The sequence below is a fragment of the Neomonachus schauinslandi genome, chromosome 11, assembly GCF_002201575.2.
Source record: "Neomonachus schauinslandi chromosome 11, ASM220157v2, whole genome shotgun sequence".
In the NCBI taxonomy this organism is placed as follows: domain Eukaryota; kingdom Metazoa; phylum Chordata; class Mammalia; order Carnivora; family Phocidae; genus Neomonachus; species Neomonachus schauinslandi.
In genome coordinates this window covers 65,695,043-65,721,202 of record NC_058413.1, presented here as the reverse complement: position 1 = coordinate 65,721,202, position 26,160 = coordinate 65,695,043, and the positions used below count along the sequence as shown (strand labels likewise).

General features: G+C 38.2%; 1 protein-coding gene across 3 annotated transcripts in view; it reads right to left on the bottom strand.

Annotated features, from left to right (window-relative positions):
- Positions 1-17,105: 17,105 nt before the first annotated feature.
- Positions 17,106-26,160, bottom strand: part of EED (embryonic ectoderm development) — a 29,492-nt gene continuing 20,437 nt past the window's right edge. For all 3 annotated transcript variants that reach the window (XM_021686471.2, XM_021686472.2, XM_044919140.1), the window contains 3 exons: positions 19,215-19,373; positions 18,443-18,516; positions 17,106-17,396 (listed from right to left, as the gene is read on the bottom strand). In XM_021686471.2, coding sequence (XP_021542146.1) covers positions 17,270-17,396; positions 18,443-18,516; positions 19,215-19,373 — 360 coding nt within the window. In that variant the 3' untranslated portion in view covers positions 17,106-17,269. The remainder of the gene's footprint in view (positions 17,397-18,442; positions 18,517-19,214; positions 19,374-26,160) is intronic.

Genomic DNA, 26,160 nt, shown 5'->3' with positions numbered 1-26,160 from the left:
CAGGCTTTTTTCTCCTACGTACTAATTTTTAACCAGCCGTTTAGTACTTACTGACAACTTTATTGTAGTTCTTTTCAGCTTCACTTAACTCCCCCATTTATTTTCTGTAAAACTAAGCAAGATATTATAATAACTTTATAACTTTGTGCTTTAATGTCTCCATTTGCAAAATAAGAATAATTAATTGTACCTATCTTATAGGGTTGCTGAGAGGATAAAATGAATTAGTGTATATAAAACAGAATAGAGTGGCAGCAGTTAATTATAGGGGTTTTAAATGTCTTTTTTTTTTTCTATATGCATTTGCAGTAGAGGTTCATAGGGAATAAAAAACAATAGCCAAAAGAACTGGCATCAACTACTGATTGACACCAATACTCATTCTACTTTCACAGCTTTAATTATCTTCTTAGATAGAAAGGTAGGATATCCCCTCCCCAACAGTCTCTGCCCTGATTGAAATATATGAGTTTAGGGCACCAGTCATCAGCAGGTCTGTCCAAAAGAGGATCAAAAAGTTTGTAACAATCCTCTGGCCTCCACTCTGGTTCCATAAACTGTGACCATTTATATTATTTCAGATATTCCTTTTAGATAGCCAAGCCAAAGGTGAAGAGATAGAAGATGTTTCTATCGATGTCTCCAACTTTCTACCTAAAAAGTCCTAGAACCTTCAAAATAGAAAGACCATTTTTGATAATATCACTTCATGAGGGGCAGATACACTGCCTGGGTTCAGAGCCCATCTCTGTCAGTTATTAACTATATAATCTTAGGCTAGTTAACCTAACACTCCCATTTTTCATTTTCCCCATCTGTAAAATGGGATAATAATAGTATCTGCATCATATGGTTGTTATGAAGGCTCTTGCATGAAAAGTACTAAATAGTAGCCAGAATATAGCTTAATAAAATGTTGGCATTTAGCATTATTACCTCTGTCTTCATAGAAATAAAAATAAATATATTGGTCTCTGCCCCTAGTTCCTGACACAGGACACTGAAACCCTTGTAAATTCCCAAGTGATAAGAGCACTAGGAGCATCTTTTATTCTAATGAGGTGGCTCTGGGTAGACTCCTAGTTGGGGGCTGATCACCAGAAAGACCGAGCCATGATTAGAGGCTTGGAATTTTCAGCCCCACCCCCCATTCTCCAGAGAAGGAAGAAGGACTGGAAATGGAGTTAATACTGGATCATGCCTATGTGAGGAAACCTCCATAGAACGCCAATAGTAAGGAGGGTGATGCACCCCAACTCCATAAGGACAGAAGCTCCTGCACCTGGGACCCTCCCAGACTTTGTCCTTTGTATCTCTCCATCTGGCTGTTAATCTGTATCCTTTATCATATCCTTTAACAAACTGGTAAACGTAAGTAAGTGTTTCCCAGACTTCTGTGAGCAAATAATTGAATCCAAGGGGGAGGAGGTCATGGGAACCTCCAGTTCTAGCCATGTCAGACAGAAGTTGTGGGTAACCTGGACGTATTACTTGCAATTGGCATCTGAAGTGGGGGGCAGTCTCATGGGACTGAGTCTCATGGGACTTAACCTGTGGGATCTGATGCTATCTCCAGGTAGTATTAGGATTGAGTTAAATTGTAGGACACCCAGCTCGTGTCACAGAATTGTTTGGTGTGGGGGGGAGAAAACCCCACACATTTGGTGTCAGAAGTGTTGTGAGTATGGTAGTAGTGTGAGAATGAAGGAGAAACATAGAAGAAACACCAGGTTTGTTTTTTTTTACATACCCTTACTATGCATTTGATTGTCTGAACAACTCATACTTTTCAATCTTTTTGTGCTTACACAACTTGTTTTACCTACCTATAATATTCACTTGGCAACTTATACAACCTCCCAGTTGTCTCAAAATATTTTTTTAAGATTTTATTTATTTATTTGAGGGAGAGAAAGTGAGCAAGTGAGAGAGAGAGAGAGAGAGCATCAGTGGAGGGAGGTGCAGAGGGAGAGGGAGAAGCAGACTCCATGCTGAGCAGGGAGCTTGATGCGGGGCTCAATCCTGGGATCATGACCTGAGCCAAAGGCAGATGCTTAACCAACTAAGCCACCCAGGCACCCCAAAATATTTTCTTCAGGAATCTTTCCATAATCTACCTGATAATTAGTTACACATTATCTTACACAACAATTTTATTTAATGGTTTGAGAGCTGGCTAGCTTAGAAATTATTTTTTATGAACTAAAGTTGCTGTTTATTAATTATCTCAGTCTTTGTTATGTGGGATTTCAGAATTTTCTCCATTTTGCTGGTGAATAGTCTAGTTCTAACATTGGACAAAGAATTAGAAGCAGTGGGTTTAATATCTTTTCTCCAGACTATAAAAGCCAGCCTTCTATTCACCAAACTCCATTATTTCTACATACAATAGTTCTTTGTAACTAAAGAGGACAGAACTAAGGGCCCCTGGGTGGCTCAGTCGGTTAAGCATCTGACTTTGGCTCAGGTCATGATCTTGGGGTCCTGGGATGGAGGCCGGCCTTGGGCTCCCCACTCAGTGGGGAGTCTGCTTGTCCCTCTCCTGGGGCTCCTCCCCTAGCTTATGCTCTCTCTCTCTCTCAAATAAATAAATAAAATCTTAAAAAAAAAAAAAGACAACTCACAGAATGGGAGAAAATATTTGCAAATTATATATCTGATAAAGGAGTCATATCCAAAATACATAAGGAATTCTTTCAGCTCAAAAAATTAAAAAAAAAATTTTTTTAAAAAGCAATTTTAAAATGGACAAAGGATCTTATATTAGTTTCCTAGAGCTGTCAAAACAAATTACCAACAACTAAGTGGCTTAAAGCAGCAGAAATGTTCATATAAAAACTTGTACATAAATGTTTATAGCAGCATTATTCATTATAGCCAAAAGGTGGAAACAGTGGAATGTCCAATAATGGATGAATGGATAAACAAATGTGGTATATGCATACAACAGAATATTATTCAGCCATGAAAAAGTTAAGTACTGATATATGCTACAATACGGATGTACCTTGAAAACATTATATTAAGTGAAAAAAGTCACAAAGGTCATATATTATATGACCCATCTGTATGAAATATTCAGGATAGAGAAATCTATAGAGACTCAAAGTAGATTAGTGTTTGCTTGGGACTGGGATGGGTGGGGATGTGGAGATAGGGATGATAGATAACTAAAGAATACAGTTCCTCTCTCTTTTTTACCAACTTAGCCATTTTTTAAGTATACAGGACAGTAGTGTTATCTATATGCACCTTGTTGCAACAGATCTCTAGAATTTTTTTATCTTGCAAAACTGAAACTCTATGCCTGTTAAACAATTTCCGTATTCCCCTCCCCCAGACTTCTTGAGGTGATGGAGGTGATCTAAAATTGACTGTAGTGATAGTTGCTTGTATGTTGAATATACTAAAAACCATTGCATTATATCTTAAGTAGGTAAATTGTATGGTATGTGAATTATATTTCAATAAAACCGTTTTTAAAATCAGTACCATTTGGGGCGCCTGGGTGGCTCAGTCGTTAAGCGTCTGCCTTCAGCTCAGGTCATGGTCCCAGGGTCCTGGGATCGAGCCCCGCATCGGGCTCCCTGCTCCGCAGGAAGTCTGCTTCTCCCTCTCCCACTCCCCCTGCTTGTGTTCCCTCTCTTGCTGTGACTCTCTGTCCAAAAAAAAAATATATATATATATATATAGAAAAAATTAAAAAATAAAATCAGTACAGTTTATAATAGCATCAAAAAAATTTATGTAAAAGTGCCTATGAGCAAGTGGGCCATCCTGGAATGGGATAGAGGAATTACATGAAAGCCTTCCTGCTCCTAGCTCCACAATACTGCCTTCAAGGCTCATATCCCCCAGGTAGAAGACTGGGAGATCCTTCTCAGGAAAAACTGAACACTCCAGAGATACCGTTATCTTGAAATCTTTGTTGACAAAACTGATAGGCTGCCTAATCCTACTGTAGTGAAACATTCCATTTAACAGCTTTCCCCATATTTTTTGCTTATAAATAGAACATGCCACTAAGGATCACCAGACATTTGAGGAAAACCACTATCAAGAAAGAGAGTGACTGGGGGGGGGTGCCTGGGTGGCTCAGTTGGTTAAGCGACTGCCTTCAACTCAGGTCATGATCCCAGGGTCCTGGGATCGAGTCCCGCATCGGGCTCCCTGCTTTGCGGGGAGCCTGCTTCTCCCTCTCCCACTCCCCCTGCTTGTGTTCCCTCTCTCGCTGTGTCTCTCTCTGTCAAATAGTAAATAAAATCTTTAAAAAATAAATAAATAAATAAAAAATAAAGAAAGAGAGTGACTGGGGACAAGAGTGGGGGGATGGGGTAACTGGGTGATGGACACTGGAGTGTATGTATTGTAATGAGCACTGGGTATTATTATAAGACTGATGAATCACAGACCTGTACCCCTGAAACAAATAATACATTATATGTTAATTAATTTAATTTAAATTTAAAAAAAAAGAGAGTGACCAAAGTAAAGAATCAGGGGAGGAATTCAGTAAATACAAAAACAATACAAGATGCAGAAAAAAATTAATAAAACCCTATGGTGTTATCCAAAGACAGAAAGAGAGAGAGAGAAATAGAGAGATTGTACCATTAAAATAAAAATAGAATACTATAAAAGTAGAAAATCAAAGACCAAGGAAGAACCCATGAAATTTAAAAATATGAGAACTGAAGAGACAGTTTTTAGTTTTGTTGTAAGATAATGTTAAGGAACTATCTCAGAGAAGAAAGCAAAAAGAAAGAAATGGAAATCAGGAGAGAATACAATTAGAAGATCAATACAGGAGGTTCAATATGGGAATTCCTGGGAGAATAAAGAAAACACTGGACAATAAATTGTCAAAAAAATACTATTTTTAAAAATTTCCTGGGGCGCCTGGCTGGCTCAGTTGAAAGAACATGCAACTCTTGATCTCGGGATCCTGAGTTCGAGCCCCACCTTGGGTATCACAATTACTAAAAACATAAATAAAAAAAGAAACTTAAAAAAAAAATTCCTGAACTGAAGGACATGGGTCTCCAGAAAGAAGCGGCTCATTGAATGCCCAGCAATACAAATCAATACCCACCAAGGCTCATCCTTATGAATTTTCAGAATACTGAAACTAAATAGATTCCATAAAGCTAAAAGAGAAAGTTACATACAAGGATTGGGAGCCAAAGTGAATTGACCTCGGTACAGCAACAGTGAAAGCCAGAAGACAAAGGAAAAATGCCTTCAAAATTTTCTGAGCATAAATTATTTCCTGTCTCAAATTCAATATCCAGTCAAAATTCCACTGAAGTAAAGGATAGAATAGAGATTTTCAGACCTGCAAAGTTTCAAAAAAAAAAAAATACCTCCTTATTCTCAGGAAATTACTGGATGTGCTCCTCCCAATAAAAACCAATAAAGAGGGGCACTTGGTGGCTCAGTTGGTTAGACATCTGACTCTTGATCTCAGCTCAGGTCTTGATCTCAGGGTCATGAGTTCAAGCCCCATGTTGGGCTCCATGCTGAGCATAGAGCCTACTTAATTTTAAAAAAAGACAATAAAGAAGAAGACATGAAATGAGATTCAGAGTACCGGATAGTCAACTAAGGGGAGTGATAAAGAGAATTTCAAAGGTGATGGCAAAAAGAAGTCCCAGGACATATGCAGAGAGCTATAATCCAGTGAGCCTGTAGAGGGATTTGTTTTTTCAGGGGGAAAAATGGAATAGATTACTATTTGATACTTTTGACATGAAAAATTATACAGAGAGGTGTTTTACGGAGCTGGTGTGGTGGATGGATGAAGACTTAGCCTCAGTCAGAGAGTCAAACTAAAATGGAAAAAGAGGCCATTATTTAGGCCAATAGAAATAAAATTGTACAATAAAGTGACATAGCACAAAACAATATATACATGAATGTATTGTTCCCTATGGCTGCTGTAAGAAATTGCCACAAATTTAGTGGCTTAAAAGAACACACATTCTTTTACTGTTGTAGAGGTCAAAAGTCAGACATCAGTTTCAAGTGGCCACAAACAAAATGTCAACAGGGCCACAATTTTTCCAGAGGCTCTAGAATAAATTCCATTTCCTTGTCTTTTTCAGATATTAGAGCTCCATTCCTTAGCTTAGAGCCCCCTTCTTCCACCTTCAAAGTCAACAATGTAGCACCCTGCTCCAGTCCTCACATTGCCTTCTTCTCTGTCAAATATCACTCTGCCTTCCTCTTATATGGATATTTGTGATTGCATTTAAGATCCACCAGGATAATCCAGAAAAATCTCCCCATCTCAATAGCCTCAACAATCATACCTGTAAAGCCTCTTTTTCCATATAAAATAACATTCACAGGTCCCAGGGATGAGGACCTGACTATTTCGGGAGGGCATTATTCAGCCTACTATACTATCTTAATAAAAACTCCAAATGTGGATTAAATAAAAATTATTATTTAATTACACTAAGAAGATGAGAGAAGAGGAAGAAGAGGTATGGACAGCTAAAATCTTCCTCATATTCAATATATATTAAAATGAATGAACGAATCAAAAGAGAACAGCAATTGCATATTAGAATGATAAGGTAAACACAAGAAGAAACAACTAAAAACATAGTGCTTGCGTCTGTGGAATAGAACATTGAGCAGAAAACTACTGTGTTTTTTGTTTTTTGTTTTTTTGCTTTTAAAGCCTTTTTACCCTGTTTCACTTTTTAAACTATGTGCCTATATTATTTTAATAAAAAATCTAATTTTATAAAAGTGAAAAAAAATGAAGGACTTGGACTAATCTCTAAAATTCCTTGCATTGAATATGCCATGATTTTATGTCTCTTTAACATTATTGTTTTAAAACACCAGCATCACAGCCTCCGAACCTTTGATGCCTAAAACAGACACAATCAGGAAATCATCAGTAACAATCACACTGGTATAAGAATGTCAGCTCAGAAAGAGACATACTGGTGATTTCAAACTTTCCAAGTGATAGTTCTTTCTTGAAGGGAGATCTGAGTGGCTTTCCCGTTGCCTATCTTATCACCTATAGCAGATTGCAAAAATAGCACAAATTCTTCTTCTCCCTGTGCCCATGACTTTGCAGTGTGACTTTGCAGCTTCTCACATCAAGAGATGGAATCTATTTCTTCACCCTCCTGGCCTTCTTACCTGATTTGATGGAAAGAATGCAGAAGTGATGTGCCAGTTCCAAGCCTAGGCCTCAAAAATATTTGCAAGCATCTGTTCTAGTTCTTGGAACTTTGCCAGTCTACCACAGGAACAAGCCAAGGATTGCTTGCTGGATAATGAAGGACACCTGGCCCCTGTGCCTCAGCCAACAACCAGTCAAACCTTAGGAACAGAGCTACCAAGCTGATTTGCAGCTGACCAGACATGAGTTAATCCAGTCAAGAACAGAAGAACCTCTCAGCCAAGCTCAGCCAAAATAGAACCATGAGTTAAATAAAATTTGAAATGTTGGGGCGCCTGGGTGGCTCAGATGGTTAAGCGTCTGCCTTCGGCTCAGGTCATGATCCTGGAGTCCCGGGATCGAGTCCCGCATCGGGCTCCCTGCTCGGCGGGGAGTCTGCTTCTCCTCCCTCTGACCCTCCTCCCTCTCCTGCTCTCTGTCTCTCGTTCTCTCTCTCTCAAATAAATAAATAAAATCTTTAAAAAAAAAAATAAATAAAGTGTCTTTAAAAAAAAAAATTTGAAATGTTTTGTTATGCAGCAAAAGCTAACTTCTATGTAGTTCCTCCACAATTTGTGATTGCATTTTATTCATTAATTTTCCTTCCCTGTAACAATTACTGGTAGTTTTCTATTTAACATCCATTCCCCCCTTCTTCTTTGTTAACAGAACCCCATTTTTGTTCAGGAATGCATCCCTCCTCCAGGAGGCTCAGAGCCCCAGAGGAAGGCCCTGCTTAATCTAACTAACAATTTTCCTGTCCCTTTGCAGTGACTGGTTTAGGATCGATCCCATAACACAATTCTGGTCAGTGAAACCTGAAAGGAAATCTGCTGGGGTGCTGGGATAGGTTTCTCGGTCTTAAGAAAATCACATGAGGAGGGGCGCCTGGGTGGCTCAGTTGGTTAAGCAACTGCCTTGGGCTCAGGTCATGATCCCGGAGTTCTGGGATCGAGTCCCATATTGGGCTCCCGGCTCGGCGGAGAGCCTGCTTCTCCCTCTGACCCTGTCCCCTCTCATGCTGTTTCTCTCTCTCTCTCAAATAAATAAATAAATTAAATCTTTAAAAAAAAAAAAAAGAAAGAAAATCACATGAAGAGATGATTTCCTTCTGCACATAGACATAACTGAAAGTGACACCTGAAGTTGTAGCAACCAACCATCCTGGAACTTCAAAAACAACCCGGCAAAAAAATTTTATACAGAATTTTAGCAGTTTAAATTTTAAAAATTTTAGCAGTTTTAAATTTTGCCTCAAATAAAAAAAACCAAATAATGGCCAATACTCAAAATCAATGACTTTCTGACAACCTACAATGTAATGGTTTTGGAATTAAACACATACACACTCCCTCAACTTGTTGCACACAGTATAACAGAAATCACCCACCTTGTTAAATTTCACATGAGCCTGGGGTAACTGAAGCAGGGAAAGTGAAATGAGTCTGCTTTCATTCATCTAAAGTTTTGTTCTGTATCAGAAAAGAACCACAAAATACCAAGAATCTTTTTAGAAATCCATCAGTTCAATACCAAAATGATAGTCATTTTCTACCTAACAGGGGAAACCCCCAGGTAATAAATGAAAGTAGGGGAAGTTACAAATTTTATAGTGTTAGAGCTATATTTTTTTTTTAAAGATTTTATTTATTTATTTGACAGAGAGAGACACAGCGAGAGAAGGAATACAAGCAGGGGGAGTGGGAGAGGGAGAAGCAGGCTTCCTGCCGAGCAGGGAGCCCGATGCGGGGCTCGATCCCAGGACCTGGAATCATGACCTGAGCCGAAGGCAGAAGCCCAACGACTGAGCCACCCAGGCGCCCCTAGAGCTATATTTTATGGTTAAAGAGACCACCTAGCACTTTTTTTTAAAAGATTTTATTTATTTATTTTGACAGAGAGAGACAGCGAGAGAGGAACACAAGCAGGGGGAGAGGGAGAGGGAGAAGCAGGCTTCCCGCTGAGCAGAGAGCCCAATGTGCGGCTAGATCCCAGGACCCTGGACACCTAACAACTGAGCCACCCAGGCAACCCCCCCTTTTTTTTTTAAAGTAAGCTCTACATCCAACATGGAGCTTGAACTCATGATCCTGAGATCAAGAGTTCATGCTTTACTGACTGAGCCAGCCAGGAACCCCTAATGTGGGTCTTGCTCTCAATCTCCTTGGTAAAAACCCTCTAGACTAATTTCCCCTAGATCAGTGTGTTTCAGACTGTAGGTTGAGATGATTATTAGGTTGTGCAATCAACTTAGTGAGTCACAACCGCATTCCAAAAAAAAAAAAAGAAAAGAAATAGAAAATGTCAGAATACTTTATACATGGTAAATATATTGTTTCATGGAACTTCTTGTTTTGGTTATATATATATGTATGTTCGTGTGATTGGGATATTATAGTCTATTTCTTACCATGGGTGGCATTAAAAAAAATTTTTTTTTAGGGCGCCTGGGTGGCTCAGTTGGTTGAGCGACTGCCTTCGGCTCAGGTCATGATCCTGGAGTCCCTGGATCGAGTCCGGCATCAGGCTCCCTGCTCGGCGAGGAGCCTGCTTCTCCCTCTAACCCTCCCCCCTCTCATGTACTCTCTCTCTCTCTCATTCTCACTCTCTCAAATAAATAAATAAATCTTTAAAAAAAATTTTTTTTAAACTACTGTCCTAGATGATGCAATTAAGCAGAATGACTATCTCCTTTGCCTCAAGTGAGAGTTTTAATTCTTAAAGCACTTCTGGACAATCTGACCATCAGTTCTTTAGACCTCTGCCCTTCTCAGGCATTTCTTAAAACAAAAACAAAAACAAAAACAAAACTTTAAAATCATTTAATTTCTATCCAGCCCCTTTCCAATATTCTGTAGGATTAAAGTCACATCCCAGTCTTTTCTTAACCAATTTTGTTTTCCCAAGACTTCATTGTACTTGTCATCTCTACAACAGAAACCATCTACTCTGCTTCATAGATTTCTTCAGACTCAGGTTCCTGCTCACAGAGCACAATATGGCTCCCAGCCTCTGCCTTATTTCCCATTGCTGAAATTGTTATTTTTCTTTTGGGGGCAAATGTGGAGAGAAGGGGAGAAGGTGGAGAATCATTCTATTCATTTTATTTTAAAGGACCAAAGAAGACCAAGATAGAGCCAGAAAGAGACTGATAACAAGACTAAATAGTTTAGAAAAGAAATGAGAACCTATCAACAGAGTTGTCAGTGCCAGAAGGAGCTTCTAAGAAAAGGGAGGCACAGGACCTCAGGTCAGCCCCAGGCAGGATCAGCTTCACAGGTGTGTGACCAATGCAGTAAGTAGTACGGGGCCCTGGGCTCAGAAAGAACCCATGCTTAGTTCAAAGCCTCCTCTACTCCCATCTTGACATTCTTGGTAATTTTTTTTTGAACTTGCATTTTGTAAGTCCAGTGGGACAAGGCAGCATGTATGTGAAGAGGGGACTTGTGCAATATGCGTATCTGTCTACTGTTCCTTGCCTCTCTATTCATATGTAGCATTTTCGATTCTCCATGAGCAAAGAATTCCATTATAAGATTCAAAATGAGTGCAAGTGTGTTTCATCTATAATTGAGTGGGCAGGGGTCTGACAACCCCAAGAGGCTATGCTTTCAGTTTGAACCAGAACTTGGTTTAAACAAAGAAGACAAAGCATTTTAAGAAACTCAAACAACTAAGGAACGCTATTCTTGATTATGTTACTTCTTTACTTCCTTGTGTTAGTCAACCATTTATACAGACGATGACACAGAAGAAAAGGGAAAGATAAGGCAATGGATGGTTGTTTACCTTTATCCTAAAATTAGTAGGTCAAATACAGAGAATGTTGGTAGAATGTGTGATATCAAGAAGTGAAATAAAAGTTTTGTCCTGCATTTTCACTGTACTGGCAAGAACTAAATACACATGAAAGTATGAGTTACAAAATACCAGTTGCAAAATTTCAATAGGAGTTAAATGCTTTTATGTTTGCATTGGAAACTGTCATCGTACAATATGAAGATGAATGGTAAAATTCATGCTAATATGCAATCTTAACTTAGGATGGCGTTTTTAGTTAGAATAGCATTAAAAGCAAATATAAAAATATTGTAAGTTGAGAAATCACAAAAAGAAAAAAGCTTTTGTATTTTTCAGTACCTTTAAGGGCACCTTTCTCCTGCTTTTTAAACAAGAGGCTTGCATCTACAAAAAACCCACAGCAAATATCATTCTCAATGGGGAAAAACTGAGAGCTTTCCCCCTAAGGTCAGGAGCACGGCAGTGATGTCCACTTTCACCACTGCTATTCAACATAGTATTAGAAGTCCTAGCCACAGCAATCAGACAACAAAAAGAAATCAAAGGCATCCAAATCGGCAAAGAAGTAGTCAAACTCTGACTCTTTGCAGGTGATATGATACTTGATGTGAAAAACCCCAAAGACTCCACCCCAAAACTGCTTGAACTCATACAGGAATTCAGTAAAGTGGCAGGATATAAAAATCAATGCACAGAAACCAGCAACGAGACAGAAGAAAGAGAAATTAAGGAGTCGATCCCATGTACAGTTGCACCCAAAACCATAAGATACCTAGGAATAAATCTAACCAAAGAGGTGAAGAACCTGTACTCAGAAAACTATAAAATACTCATGAAAGAAATTGAGGAAGACAAAGAAATGGAGAAACGTTCCATGCTCATGGATTGGAAGAACAAATATTGTGAAGATGTCAATGCTACCTAGAGCAAACTACACATTCAATGCAATCCCCATCAAAATGCCATCAACTTTTTTCACAGAAATGGAACAAATAATCCTAAAATTTTTATGGAAGCAGAAAAGACCTTGAATAGCCAGAGGAATGTTGAAAAAGAAAAGCAAAGTTGGTGATTACAAAGCTGTAATCATCAAGACAGTATGGTACTGGCACAAAAACAGGCACATATCAATGGAACAGAATAGAGAACTCAGAAATGGATTCTCAACTCTATGGTCAACTAATCTTCGACAAAGTAGGAAAAAATATACAATGGAAAAAGGACAGTCTCTTCAACAAATGGTGTTGGGAAAATTGGACAGCCGCATGCAGAAGAATGAAACTGTACCATTTCCTTACACCACACACAAAAATAGACTCAAAATGGATGAAAGACCTAAATGTGAGAAAGGAATCCATCAAAATCTTTGAGGAGAACACAGGCAGCAACTTCTTCTTCCAGGACACATCGCCAAAGGCAAGGGAAACAAGGGCAAAAATGAACTATTGGGACTTCAAGATAAAAAGCTTTTAACAGTCAACAAAACCGACAGAATTGGAGAAGATATTTGCAAATGAGGTATCAGATAAAGGGCTAGTATCCAAAATCTATAAAGAACTTATCAAACTCAACACCCAAAGAACAAAGAATCCAATCAAGAAATGGGCAGAAGACATGAACGGACATTCCCACAAAGAAGACATCCAAATGGCAGACACATGAAAAAGTGCTCAACATCACTTGGCATCAGGGAAATCCAAATCAAACCCACAATGAAATACCACCTCACACCAGTCAGAATGGTGAAAATTAACAAGTCAGGAAACAACAGATGTTGGCAAGGATGCAGAGAAAGGGGAACGCTCCTACACTGTTGGTCGGAATGCAAGCTGGTGCAGCCACTCTGGAAAACAGTATGGAGGTTCCTCAAAAAGTTAAGAATAGAGCTATCCTACAACCCAGCAATTGCACTACTAGGTATTTGCCCCAAAGATACAAATGTAGTGATCTGAAGGGGCATCTGCACCCCAATGTTCACAGCAGCAATGTCCACAATAGCCAAACTATGAAAAGAGCCCAGATGTCCATTGACAGATGAATGGATAAAGAAGAGGTGGTATATATATACAATGGAATACTATTATGCAGCCATAAAAAAAATGAAATCTTACCATTTGCAACAACGTGGATGGAACTAGAGGTTATTATGCTAAGTGAAATAAGTCAATCAGAGCAAGATAATTATCATAGGATCTCACTGATACGTGGAATTTGAGAAACAAGGCAGAGGATCACAGGGGAAGAGAGGGAAAAAAATGAAACAAGAAGAAACCAGAGAGGGAGACAAACCATAAGAGACTCTTAATCTCAGGAAACAAACAGGGTTGCTGGAGCGGAGGTGGGTAGGGTCATGGGGTAACTGGGTGATGGACTGTGGGGAGGGTATGTGTTGTGGTGAGCGTTGTGTATTGTATTTAAGACTGATGAATCACAGACCTGTACCCCTGAAACAAATAATACATTATATGTTAATAATAATAAAATAAATAAACAAGAGACTTGCAATTTCATTTTTCAATGGGCCCTGCAAACGACCACTAGCACCCTGTTCCTCTGGAATTATTCTACATTTCTTTCCCAAAGAGCTGGGTGTGGGGTCCATTGAAGTACAGGGGGCTCCAGGAAGACTTCATTCTGAAATCCATAGACAAGAATTCTGTGACACTCACCCAAGCTCTGGAGCCTATCATGACTTTGGCTCTCTTGGAGACAATGAGCATTATCTTGACCTACATGGACAATGTCACAGTGCTTAATACCTCCACGTTAACACATACATTTATTTCCCACTTTTCGGTTGGAGATCCAGGTGAGCTAAGTATGCACTTTCTAAAGTGTCCTCACTATTCAAAGTGCACTTTCTAATCCAGAAAGAAAATAGGTTCCATGATGTGGAGTTACATAGAGAATTTGTGGCCCACCATAACACTGGAATGAATACTTGTAGTGAATGACGGGAGAGTTTAGATCAAGCACCAGGCTCTGGGTAGACCCATAGGGATGCCAGTCTTTGGTTCCTACCCAAGGCCTTCCAAGTCTATTATAATTCAAACTGTTCTGTAGAAGGGCTTGGAAGAACTTGCTGTCCTGGTGAGCACCTTACGTCACCACAAAAGGCTGCAAGAGGGATATGGCATCAGCTGAGGCCCCTTGTCAAGCTTGAGATCAACTGGGGTGGAGATTTTTCTCAGGACTTAATAGTTTGGGGCAAAGTTCTGGCCTGGGGGGTGACTAAACAGACTGGCACATTAGTGGCTAGGACTGCAATGGAAGTGGTAGACATAATGGTAAAGAACATGCCAGAACCACCATCTCTCTTCCTGCCCACTTGACACTCAGGTATCATGGTATATTTATTTCTTCAAGTATTGCCTTGCCTTCCTTTTTTTTTTTTGATTAAGCAATTACCACTGGACCTTTTCATTTTATGCTTTATAGTTTGTAACTCCTCATATCCTCAATTTCCTTCTCTTTAACACATTCCAAGTAATTTCTTAGGCTCTCTTCCAGTTCACTTATCTCTATTATGTCTAATCTTAGATTCACTTTTACTTCATTTTTCACTTCTGAAAGTTCTAGTTGTTTCTTTTATAAATCCTCCTGGTTAGTCTTAGTATTCTCTAATTGCTTATTTTTGTGACTGCAACTTTTATTTTCATTCATTCAAGTATTTATTGAGTACCTATGTGCAAGGCACTGTTCTAAGTGGTTATAGCAGCAAAATAAACAAACCACAATCCACTCTTATAAAAGACTACACCCCAGTGGGAGGAGAAATACAACTAACCAAAGTAAATTATGTAGTATATTAGATGATCATTGAAATATTCAATAAGAAAGCCAGGAAAGGGTGGAATATAGGTAAAAAGCAGCAATTTTAAATGTGGCTCTTTTACATTTTCTGATAACTCCAGTATCTGAAGTCCTTGGTGGTCTATTATGTACCGTTTCACCTATCAGTCATAGCATGTGTCATTGCCTATCTGGTGATCTTTGTGAGCTATTTGGCTGACCTAAATTTTCAACCACCTTAGGGGCCTCCTTAAGTGTTTAGTTTCAATATCTAGAATCCATAGCAAGAGTGGGCAAAACTACAGTTTATGAAGAAAATATGGCCCACTGTGTGTTTTTGTTAATTTTATTGAACACAGCCAGGCCCATTCATCTACGTAACGTCTATAGTTGCTTTCACACTATAGTAGTAGAGTGAATGTGACAGAGAATGTATGGCCTCCAAAGCTTAAAATATTTACTACCTAGCTGTTTACCAAAAAAGTTTGCCAACTGCTTATCTACAGATATACACAGGAATTAATAACAAAAGTAAAATGGGTACCAACATACACTGTTGGAGCAAGTGAATCTGGTACAACCTTAATAGAAATACCATTTCATTGACTAATTCTGAAAGATGAGTGTGGAAATAATCAGAGGGGTACACAAAGACTTGTATCCTGTGCTAGAAGTCTAAATATTGTTCATAATAGCAAAAACCTGAAGCAATGAACACATCCAGAAATATTAAATACTGGTGTGTTCATGGAAATGTGTAAGATTTATAAACACAAGGCTCATGAATCTCAAAATCTGATAAAATTCAGTCTTAGATTTTACCCAGCACCCCTTATTTTACTTCCTACCTTCTGATTTACTCATGTTTTCCTTATTCCCTCTTCTTCAGGTCAACTCCTCCACATGTCATGTTGGTTCTCTTTGGGGATTTTCTGGTCTTTTTTTTTTTTAATAAAGATTTTATTTATTCATTTGAGACAGAGAGAGAGAGCATGAGCAGAGGGAGAGGGAGAGGAGAAGCAGACTCCCCGCTGAGCCAGGAGCCCAACGTGGAACTTGATCCCAGGACCCTGGGATCATGACCTGAACCAAAGGCAGATGCTTAACCATCTGAGCTACCCAGGTACCCCAATTTTCTGGACTTTTTTATCGGTCTCATTCTTGCTGTTTCTTGTTCATAAATATATATAAAGCACCTTGTGTTTGGAACAAAAAGACCCAACTACTCTCAAGTCTGATTCCCTCAATCTACTTATTTCTCTTAACCAATACGTTTCTAGAAAAGCAGACATAACACTGTACATACTCCCCATTTCTTTCATTTTTCAATTGCCTGCATTCAAGCTTCTCTGTCCTCTTCTCACTTGCTCTAATGGTAATTATTTCCATTAAGATTTCTAATGGTCGGGTGCCTGGGTGGCTCAGTGGGTTAAGTGACTGCCTTCAGCTCAGGTCATGATCCTGGAATCCCAGGATCGAGTCCCACAACGGGCTCCCTGCTCAGCAGTGAGTCTGCTTCTCCCTCTAACCCTCCCCCCTCTCATGCTCTCTCTCAAATAAAATCTTAAAAAAAGATTGCTAATGGTCTAGCTGCAAACCAAATAGCAGCATTTTTTTTTCAACTGTGTGGAAAGCTTAAATCATTGTATGTGCCAACTATAGAATTTTAAATATAATTACTATCAAGTTATTACAGAAGAAATACAAAGACATAGTTAATACAATTTCCAATAAAAAAAAGTAACAATGTATTTAGGGTTTAGTGTATGTCAAGTACTGTTTCAGCTGCTTCACTTGTTTAATCATTTGATCCTTACTAACCCTATGAGGTAGGTATTCTTATCCATGTTTCACACACAAAGAAACTGAGGTAGATGTTCAGTTATTTAGCTCAGCTCATAGCTGCAGAGCCAAGACTTAAATTCAGCTTAGTTCTAGAGCTTACACTTAATCACTACATTACATAGCTTTCTTCAGTTAAAAGAACTACAAAAATGGGGCGCCTGGGTGGCTCAGTTGGTTAAGCGACTGCCTTCGGCTCAGGTCATGATCCTGGAGTCCTGGGATCGAGTCCCACATCAGGCTCCCTGCTCGGCGGAGAGCCTGCTTCTCCCTCTGACCCTCCCCCCTCTCATGTGCTCTCATTCTCTCTGTCTCAAATAAATAAATAAAATCTTAAAAAAAAAAAAAAAAAAAAGAACTACAAAAATGGTCATTAACAAAAAGGGTGTACTTTTATTACTTTCAACATTTCTTTTTATCACAATGAAAATAAACACACAGCTTTACAAAAATAAATTTTTATTAAAAGCAGTAGAGTCTGAGCAGGAGACAGTACAAAGAATGTAAACAATGTAAACACTACATTCAGCTCAGCCTGATTGAATGCTGAAAGACAACTCTAAATGCTCTATGTGCCCTTACTAGCAAGATACAGTAATTCTATTATACACAAAAAACACACACTAATTTTGATTAAGAAAAAGTATTTTATCGAAGTCGATCCCAGCGCCAAATACTGGCATCATCACAAACAGCTATAAGAATACTGCTATCCCTGCTAAAACTGGTTTGTCGAATAGCAGCACCACATTTATGATGAGTCAGTGTTGTACATCTAGGAAAAAACAAGACAACAGGTTAAATGCCATTCATAAAAAATGTATCAAATTAAACCAGTGAATTAGAAAACAAATAGATGTTCCAAGTCATATGGAAAGCATTTAAAACATCACTGAGAGAGCTCAATTTCTAATTTCATAAAATTTGGGTATATTTTATATTTTATTTATTTTTTTTTTAGTTTTAATTTTTTTTATTCTTATGTTAATCCCCATACATTACATCATTAGTTTTAGATGAAGTGTTCCATGATTCATTGTTTGTGCATAACACCCAGTGCTCCATGCAGAATGTGCCCTCCTCAATACCCACCACCAGGCTAACCCATCCTCCCACCCCCCTCCCCTCTAGAACCCTCAGTTTGTTTTTCAGAGTCCATCGTCTCTCATGGTTCGTCTACCCCTCCGATTTCCCCCGCTTCATTCTTCCCCTCCTGCTACCTTCTTCTTCTTCTTTTTTTTTTTCCTTAACATATATTGCATTATTTGTTTCAGAGGTACAGATCTGAGATTCAACAGTCTTGCACAATTCACAGCGCTTACCAGAGCACATACCCTCCCCAGTGTCTATCACCCAGTCACCCGATCCCTCCCACCCCACCCCCCACTCCAGCAACCCTCAGTTGGGTATATTTTATATTTTAAAAAAAGAAGCAACTTGTCAAAGTACTCACGATAAACAGTCATTATGAGAATAAAAAGTATTTTAAAATAACTGAGCCATGTAAATGTTAAAAATGATTTAAGAATGGTAGTTCAAGTATCAATTACTTCCTATCTATTGGCATAACATTTGAGAAAAAGGCAGAAATTATCAATAAAAATTTCTTTAAAAAGATTTTATTTATTTTTACGAGAGAGAAGGCACACAAGCAGGGGAGGGGGGCACGTAGAAGGAGAAGCAAAGACTCCCCACAGAGCAGGGGGCCTGATGCAGGACTTGATCCCAGGACTCTGGGATTATGATCTGAGCCGAAGGCAGCCGCTTAACCGACTGAACCACCCAGGCATCCCTAATCAATAAATATTTCTAAATACTTACTTGGCTTTATGAGGATCTTCTACTTCTAAATCCCAAACATAAAGTTTGCCAACCTGATTGCCCAATGCAAGCATCTGTATAAACATATTTTTAAAAACACCGAATTATTAAAATAGGTACAGAGCCTTCAAGCATTCCTAAGACATATTTGTATTTCAGAAAAACCTCAGCTCCAGCCTTTGGCTATGCTCATGATTGGTTCTTTGCATCTTATATTTCTGATTTTTAATGGGGTAACAGCAACTAATACTTCAGAGGTATCCTGAGTAAATTAGAAGGCATTCTGCAAACTTACAAAGGACTTTACAATTTACATTGTTAGCATGTACTCTTTATTCTATTCTGCCTTAAAGAATTATAGCAAAAGCTACAGACAGCTCCTCCACAGTTTTCTGATAGAAATAAATACCCAGGTAATTTGTTACTACAAATTCCTAACACCAATCTCTTTCAGATTTTAGATAACTAGTAGTTTGCCCCATCTTCCATGTTGATTTTTCTCCAAGCTTTTCTACAAATAAAGCTACCTTAATAACAGATGTTATGGAAAGCAAGCATCTCACTGCCACCATTGACACCTGTCAACTGCATTTATACTAAGCATTGCAGATGGTATGCAGAACCACAAAGGTAGAATAAATAACATCACTGGCCAAAGTAATCAATATAAAATATCAAGGCAGATTCTTAGAGGAAACTGAACATGGATGCACAACAGAGAAAAGTGAAATTACAATGGTCTTAAGTTTAAAATGTAAAAATATGTTGCTACCTTTTGCCAGAAATCCATAGAAAACCTCATGTACCAAATGTCACACTGGCTGTAATCGAATCGCCCAAGAATAGTCACATTAGACTCACTGGGTTTAATTTTATCTATATCATCTTCCATTTTGCCAGGTTTCCAGCACACAATGGCATTTTCACAAGACTTTAAGAGAGAGAAATGAGAAAAAAAGAAATGTTACATATAGAACTGAATTTTAAATATTAAAAACAAAGCGCTTTTTTATTATTTTTAGAATCAACGGTCTTAAAACCTGGTTATCCATCTACTAAATACAGTGATATACATTCATTTATATTACAGATCATTTATATTTACAGAGTCAATGTCCACACTTGAGGACAAGAAGTCGTATTACAACCGAATTTAACAATATTCAAAAGCATTATATTATCTGGAATACTCATTTTGAAGTCACAATTTCTCTTCTAAACCAAATCCATCTCTAGATACTGTGGCACCCAGAAACCGGAGTGTTTTATAACAAAGGTAAATTACAAAAACCCTATACAAATGCATGGCTCTTCAATATGGCCCCTGCTTAGAGGCCTTAAGGGATCAGATTATATAGAAGGCAATAAACTCAGGGGTTTTAACATCAAGACATTGATATGGGGATAGGACTGAACTAGACTAAGTTACACTACACCTTCCTATTCTAGTATCATTGTCTTTGCACACATTCTAGTTAAGCAGCAAGTGATAAGGAACACAATGGAAGAAAAACTGCAACACAGTGGGCACTATTCGTATTATACGTCAGTGGTGTGCCAACTGAGGGACATTTCGCAATGTCCCTGCCCTTTAGTAGGTTAGAGGCGAGAGATGCTGCTGGATGGCCCCTCCCAATTTAAAAAAAAAAAAAAAAAAAAGAATGATCTAGCCCAGTATCTCAACAGAACCTGGACTGAGAAACGCCTGTGTAGGGAAGAGTGCCTTCTGGAGTTTACATGACACAGCCTACACAGTCCCGTGGGGCAGCTCTATCCGGTTCACTGACATATGAACAGTTTAACAGCAGGGCCACAGGAAGATTAGGGAGGGGAAAACACCCCTCCCCCCGTTTTTCTTCTCTTGTCTTTTTTAGATTATTTAAAATCCCAGGGCTATATATCTGATACACAAGTTCTTTACTGTAAAGTACCTTAGATTAGAGATCACCTACTTTGATGACCTAACTAAATGCACAATTGGATTGACAGCCTGTAGACTACCCTCAAAAGACTCATCTTGGTCCCAACCCCACTGAATCAGAATTCTCTACAAGGTAAGGCTGAAGCAGAACAATTATGACATAGTTCTTCAAGTGCCTGTCACCGATTACACTGGTAAAGGATCCTTAATTAGTAGAGTCCCCTCATGAACTAAAACCTAAGGAGGTAAGGAGAATTTGTTCGCTGTAATTGATGACTGCACTTGAAAAATCATCTAGAGAGCTTTTTAAAATTACGAATTCCCAGGTCCTTGTGCCAGATTTAGGAAACTCTGTGACTGAGGCCTAGGAATCTATTTTTACAATGTTCTCCTAGTGATTCTGATGCAGAAATAGATTTGAGACCACCAATATAGTTCATTCAGGTCAGCTTCCTGAAACCTAAAATGCAGAAATCCTTTCCTTTCATCTGATTAAGTTCTAAGAAAAGAAATTTTAGAGCTAGTGGCTTTTTACTTCTACTTCCAAAAAGATGAAGTAGATGTACTTTCCCCTATTTATCCTCACTATAGCTTAAAAGACTGAGTATCAAATATAAAGCAAACATAAGATTTTGAAAGGTAGAGAGAAGGCAGGTTGGTTTGGAACCTTGGGACTTCAGGACGTTGAGTTCCTTGGTTTTCTTTTCTTTTCTTTTTTTAAAGATTTTATTTATTTTTTAGAGAGTGAGCGAGAGAGAAACAGCATGAGAAGGGAGAGGATCAGAGGGAGAAGCAGGCTCTCCGCCGAGCCGGGAGTCCGATGTGGGACTCGATCCCAGGACCCTGGGATCATGACCTGAGCCGAAGGCAGACGCTTAACACCATCTGAGCCACCCAGGCGCCCAAGTTCATTGGTTTTCTTCTGCCTCATTTATGTACCCGACTGGATACTAGACAAGGCAGCAGCTCAGCAATACCCATGGGTTAAGTCCAAAATACCCCCAACAAAAGCCTGCTCTCTCTAATAACCAAAGAACCAGGAAAGTGACAACCTAGCAGGAGAGAAAATTTTCTAACACTCTACTCCAGCCAAACACCACAGAAAAAAACTGTGGGCCCATGCTCGCATGAACCAGCAAAGGCCCAGTGGGGAGCACTTCTCAGGTGTAACTCTGCACCTCAAATGCGTACCTGACCCTCCCTACCCCTCACCCGTAACGAGGTAACTTTCTCCTCCTTCTCTTTGCCTGGGGTGGTATCAGAGGAGGCCTAGCAAAGTTAGCATGTTTACAATCATCCATGACCCCCTCGTGTCAGTGGAGACCACTTTGGGGAACAGTAATGAGACACCACCATCTCGACTTCCCCACCACCTGCCAATCATGAAGCAGTACTCCCCTTCCCCAGCTGAAAATTTATCAGAGGAAGAATGTAAAAAACATCTAAATAAAATAAGACACACAGTCTTGTAGTATAACACTCAAAATATCTAGATCTCAAAAATTCACTTGTCATACCAAGAATCAGAAAAATCTCAACTTTAATGCTAACAGACTAATGCCAACAATGAGAAGCATAGGTGTTGGAACTATCTGACAAGGATTTTAAAGCAGCCATCATAAAAATGCTTCAATGAGCAATTATAAACACACTGAAAAACAAGAACAAAGTCTCAGCAAAGAAATAAGAATCAAATGGAAAATTTAGAACTGAAAAATACTATAACCAAAATAAGAAAATCAACCTAAACGTTCAACAAGAGTCAGTAAATTTAAAGTTAGAAAAACAGAAAGTACCCAATCCAAACAAAAGGAAACAAACGAAAAAAGATAGTCCCAGGGGTCAAATAAAAGATCTAACATTCATATCATTAGAGTTCAAAAGGAGTGGTAGAAGAGAGCAGGTCTAAAAAAGAATCTGAATAGTGGCTGAAAAGTTTCCAGATCTGGCACAACTGTATCTCCAAAAGACAAATTTACTACAATTTAAGAAGGTGAGTGAACTCTAAAAGATAAAATCCAAAGAAATCAAGGTACATCATATTCAAACTTCTGAAAACTAAAAAGACAAAAAAGCAAGTAAGACAGAACACTTTATGTTTAGAAGAAAAACAATTCCAATGATGGCAGGTGTCTCATCAGAAACCACAGACCCTGGAAAGAGGGAACACAACATTTTTCAAATGTGTCAAGAAAATAACTGTCTAGGTAAAATCCTATATCAAGTGAATATACCTTTCAGGAATGAAGGAGAAATGAAGACATTCTCAGATGAAGAAAAACGAAGAATTTGTCACCAAAAGAACTACCCTAAAAGAATGGTTACAGGCAGTTTTATAAACACAAAGGAAATAATATGAGAAGAAATCTTGGAACATCAGGAAGGAACAATGGAAAAAGCAAAATGAGTAAGTACTCTCCTTTTCCTCTTGAGTTTTTAAATTATGTTTGATGGTTGAAGCAAAAATGGTAACATTTTTTGATGTTTTTCTCAATTATAAAGGGAATATTTAAGACAAACTATAAACAGTGGATAAAGTAACAAAGGAAAATAAGGTTTCTACACTTCATGTCAAGTGGTAAAATGTTGATACACAATAGACAGGTTATATAAATATGTTTTTATATTTATTATTGCCTGGTAGGCATCTCTTTAGGCAATTTTTTACTTTTAATCTACACCTATTTTATACCTAAAGTGACTTTCTTATAGATAGCATTAACAAAAATAAATTATAACAAAAGGTAACAAAACAGTTAATAAATATACATATATAATATCTAGAGGAAACACCAAAAAGCTGCATAAAGAAATGTACTTAGGGGCACCTGGGTGGCTCAGTCAGTTAAGCGCCTGCCTTCAGCTCAGGTGCAGGATCCTGGGATTGAGCCCCCGCATCAGGCTCCCTGCTCGCGGGGAGCCTGCCTCTCCCTCTCCTCCCTGCTCATGCTCTCTCTCAAAAAAATAAAATCTTAAAAAAAAATGTACTTAATATTACAGATAAATCAAAATGGAATTCTAGGGGCACTTGGGTGGTTCAGTTGGTTAAGCATCTGCCTTCTGCATAGGTCATGATCTTGGGGTCCTGGGATCGAGCCCCGAGTCTGGCTCTCTGCTCCCACTTATGCTCTGGTGTGCACTCTAACAAATAAAAAATCTTAAAAAAAAAAAAAAGTGTAATTCTAAAAAAATATTCACATAGGGGTGCCTGGCTAGCTCAGTCAGTAGAACATGGGACCCTTGATCTAGGGCTTGTGAGTTCAAGCCCTACATTGGGCATAGAGCCTACTGAAAAAAATGTTTACATAACCTACAGGAAATCAGGGGAAAAGCCCAGATAGAAGAAAAAAAGGAAGAAAGAAAAAAAAAACTAAAAAGGTCCAGTCACCAAGACACGGCAATAACAAACAACACACAGAGCTGCAAAACATCATAAAACTGAAAGCAAAAAGGGAAAAAAATCCACAATTACAGCTGGAGACTTCCCCATCTCTCAATATTCGATAAAATAAGTAGACAGAAAAGTCAATGAAGCTATAAAAGAATTCAACCACACCATCGACCAATAGCACCTAACGGACACTTATGGAACACTCCCCACAAACAGAATTACACATTCCTTTCAAGCTCCCACAGAACATACCCAAGACAGTGCCATAAAATAAATCTCAAAAAAGTTTAAAAGAACCCAAATTACAAAGAGTATGCTCTGACCACAATGGAATCAAATTAGAAATCATTAAGAGAAAGGTAACAAGAAATCTCCAATACCTAGAAACTGAACAACACATTTCTTATCAAAATTAGTGAGATGCAGCTAAATAAAGGCAGAGAGGAAAATTTATAGCATCTAATACTTATCTTAGAGAAGTCTCAACTCAATAATCTGAGCTCCCACACCTTAAGAAACTACTAAAAGAGCAAAATACACCCACGGCAAACAAAAGGAAGAAGAGAGAAAAAATTGAGTAGCCCCTACCAAGACTTAACAACAAAAAAAAGAAGAGAAATTACCATTTCAGGAATGAAGCAGGGCTATCAGTAGAGACCTTGCAGTTGTCAAAAGGAAAATAAGAGAATATTACAAACAACTCTACACATAAATTTTACCTTAGATGTAATGGATCAATTCCTCATACAACACAAACTACCACAACTCACATAATATGAAATAGTTAATTTGAACAGCTTTTTTTTTTTTTTTTTTAAAGATTTTATTTATTTATTTGACAGAGAGAGACACAGCGACAGAGGGAACACAACAGGGGGAGTGGCAGAGGGAGAAGCAGACTCCCCGCGGAGCAGGAGCTCGATCCCAGGACCCTGGGATCATGACCTGAGCCGAAGGCAGACGCTTAACGACTGAGCCACCCAGGCGCCCCTGAACAGCTTTTTTAACTATTAAAGAAATGGAATCTGTATCTTTAAAACTCTCAAAAATTTCTAGGCCCAGATGATTTAACCAGAGAATTCTAATAACCATTTATGAAGAATTTATCATTTCTTCCAGAAAATAAGAGGGAAAACTCGCCAATTCATTTTATGAAGCCAGGATTATCAATACCAAAAACAGACAAAGACATTACAAAAAACTTCAGACTAGTATCATAACCTCATGAATACAAACAAATCTTTGACAAAATACCAGCTATTAACAACACTTATAAAAAATTACACTATGAACAAATAAACTGATTCTAGGGATACAGGACCAGATCAAAAAAAAAAACAAAAAACCAATTAAATACAATCCATTAACAGGCTAAGAAAAAGCCACATGATCATATCAACTGATATAGAAAAAGCATTTGACAAAATTCAACAACCATTCATGATAAAATTCTCAAAAAATTAGTAAGGGGGATAGTTCTCAACCTGATAGAGAACTATAAAAAACATACAGCTAATATACGTAATTGTTAAAGACAGAATTCTTTCCCTTTTAATATCAGAAACAAGTCAGGAATGTCTGATCTTAACACCGCTATTCAACACAGAACCGGAAAGTTTGCCAGTGAAATAAGGCAAGGTCAGAAATGAAGATATAAAACTGTCTCTATAGGCAGATGACATGATGGTCTATGAAAACATTCCCAAGTACTAGACAAAAAACCACGGGATTCAAGGTCAATATTCAAGGTCAATATACAGCATTCCTGTATACTAGCAATAAACACATAGAAGTAAGGAACACCATTTATAATCATTCAAAAAAGGGAAGTACTTAGGTATAAATCTAACAAAGCATGTACAGGACTTGTATGCCAAAAGCTACAAAATGCTGATAATAAAAATCCAAGATCTAAATAAATGGAGAGACATACTATGTTCATGAACTGGAGAGCGGAGCAGACATTAATTCCCCATCAAACTGATACACAAATTTAACAAAATACCAAACTCTTCACTGCCCAAAAAACCCCCAGCAAGATTTTTTTATAAAATGTAGACAAGATTATTCTAAAATTTAAACAGAAAGGCAAAGGAATCAAAATAGCTAAAAACAATTTCGAAAAAGAATAATAAAGTGGAAGAAAACACTTAACCAATTCCAAGACTTATTACAGAACTACAGTAATCAGGACTGTGTATATATAGTAGTGGTATAGGGAATAGAACAGAAAAACCAGAACAGCCTCACACAAGTAGGCCAAACAATTTTTGACCAAGGTGCAAAAGCAATTCAAAGGAGAAAGAAGTCTTTCAACAAATGGTGCTGAATAACTGGATATCCATAGGCAAAAAATGAACTACTACCTAAACCTCATATAAAAATTAACTCAAAATAGATCATACA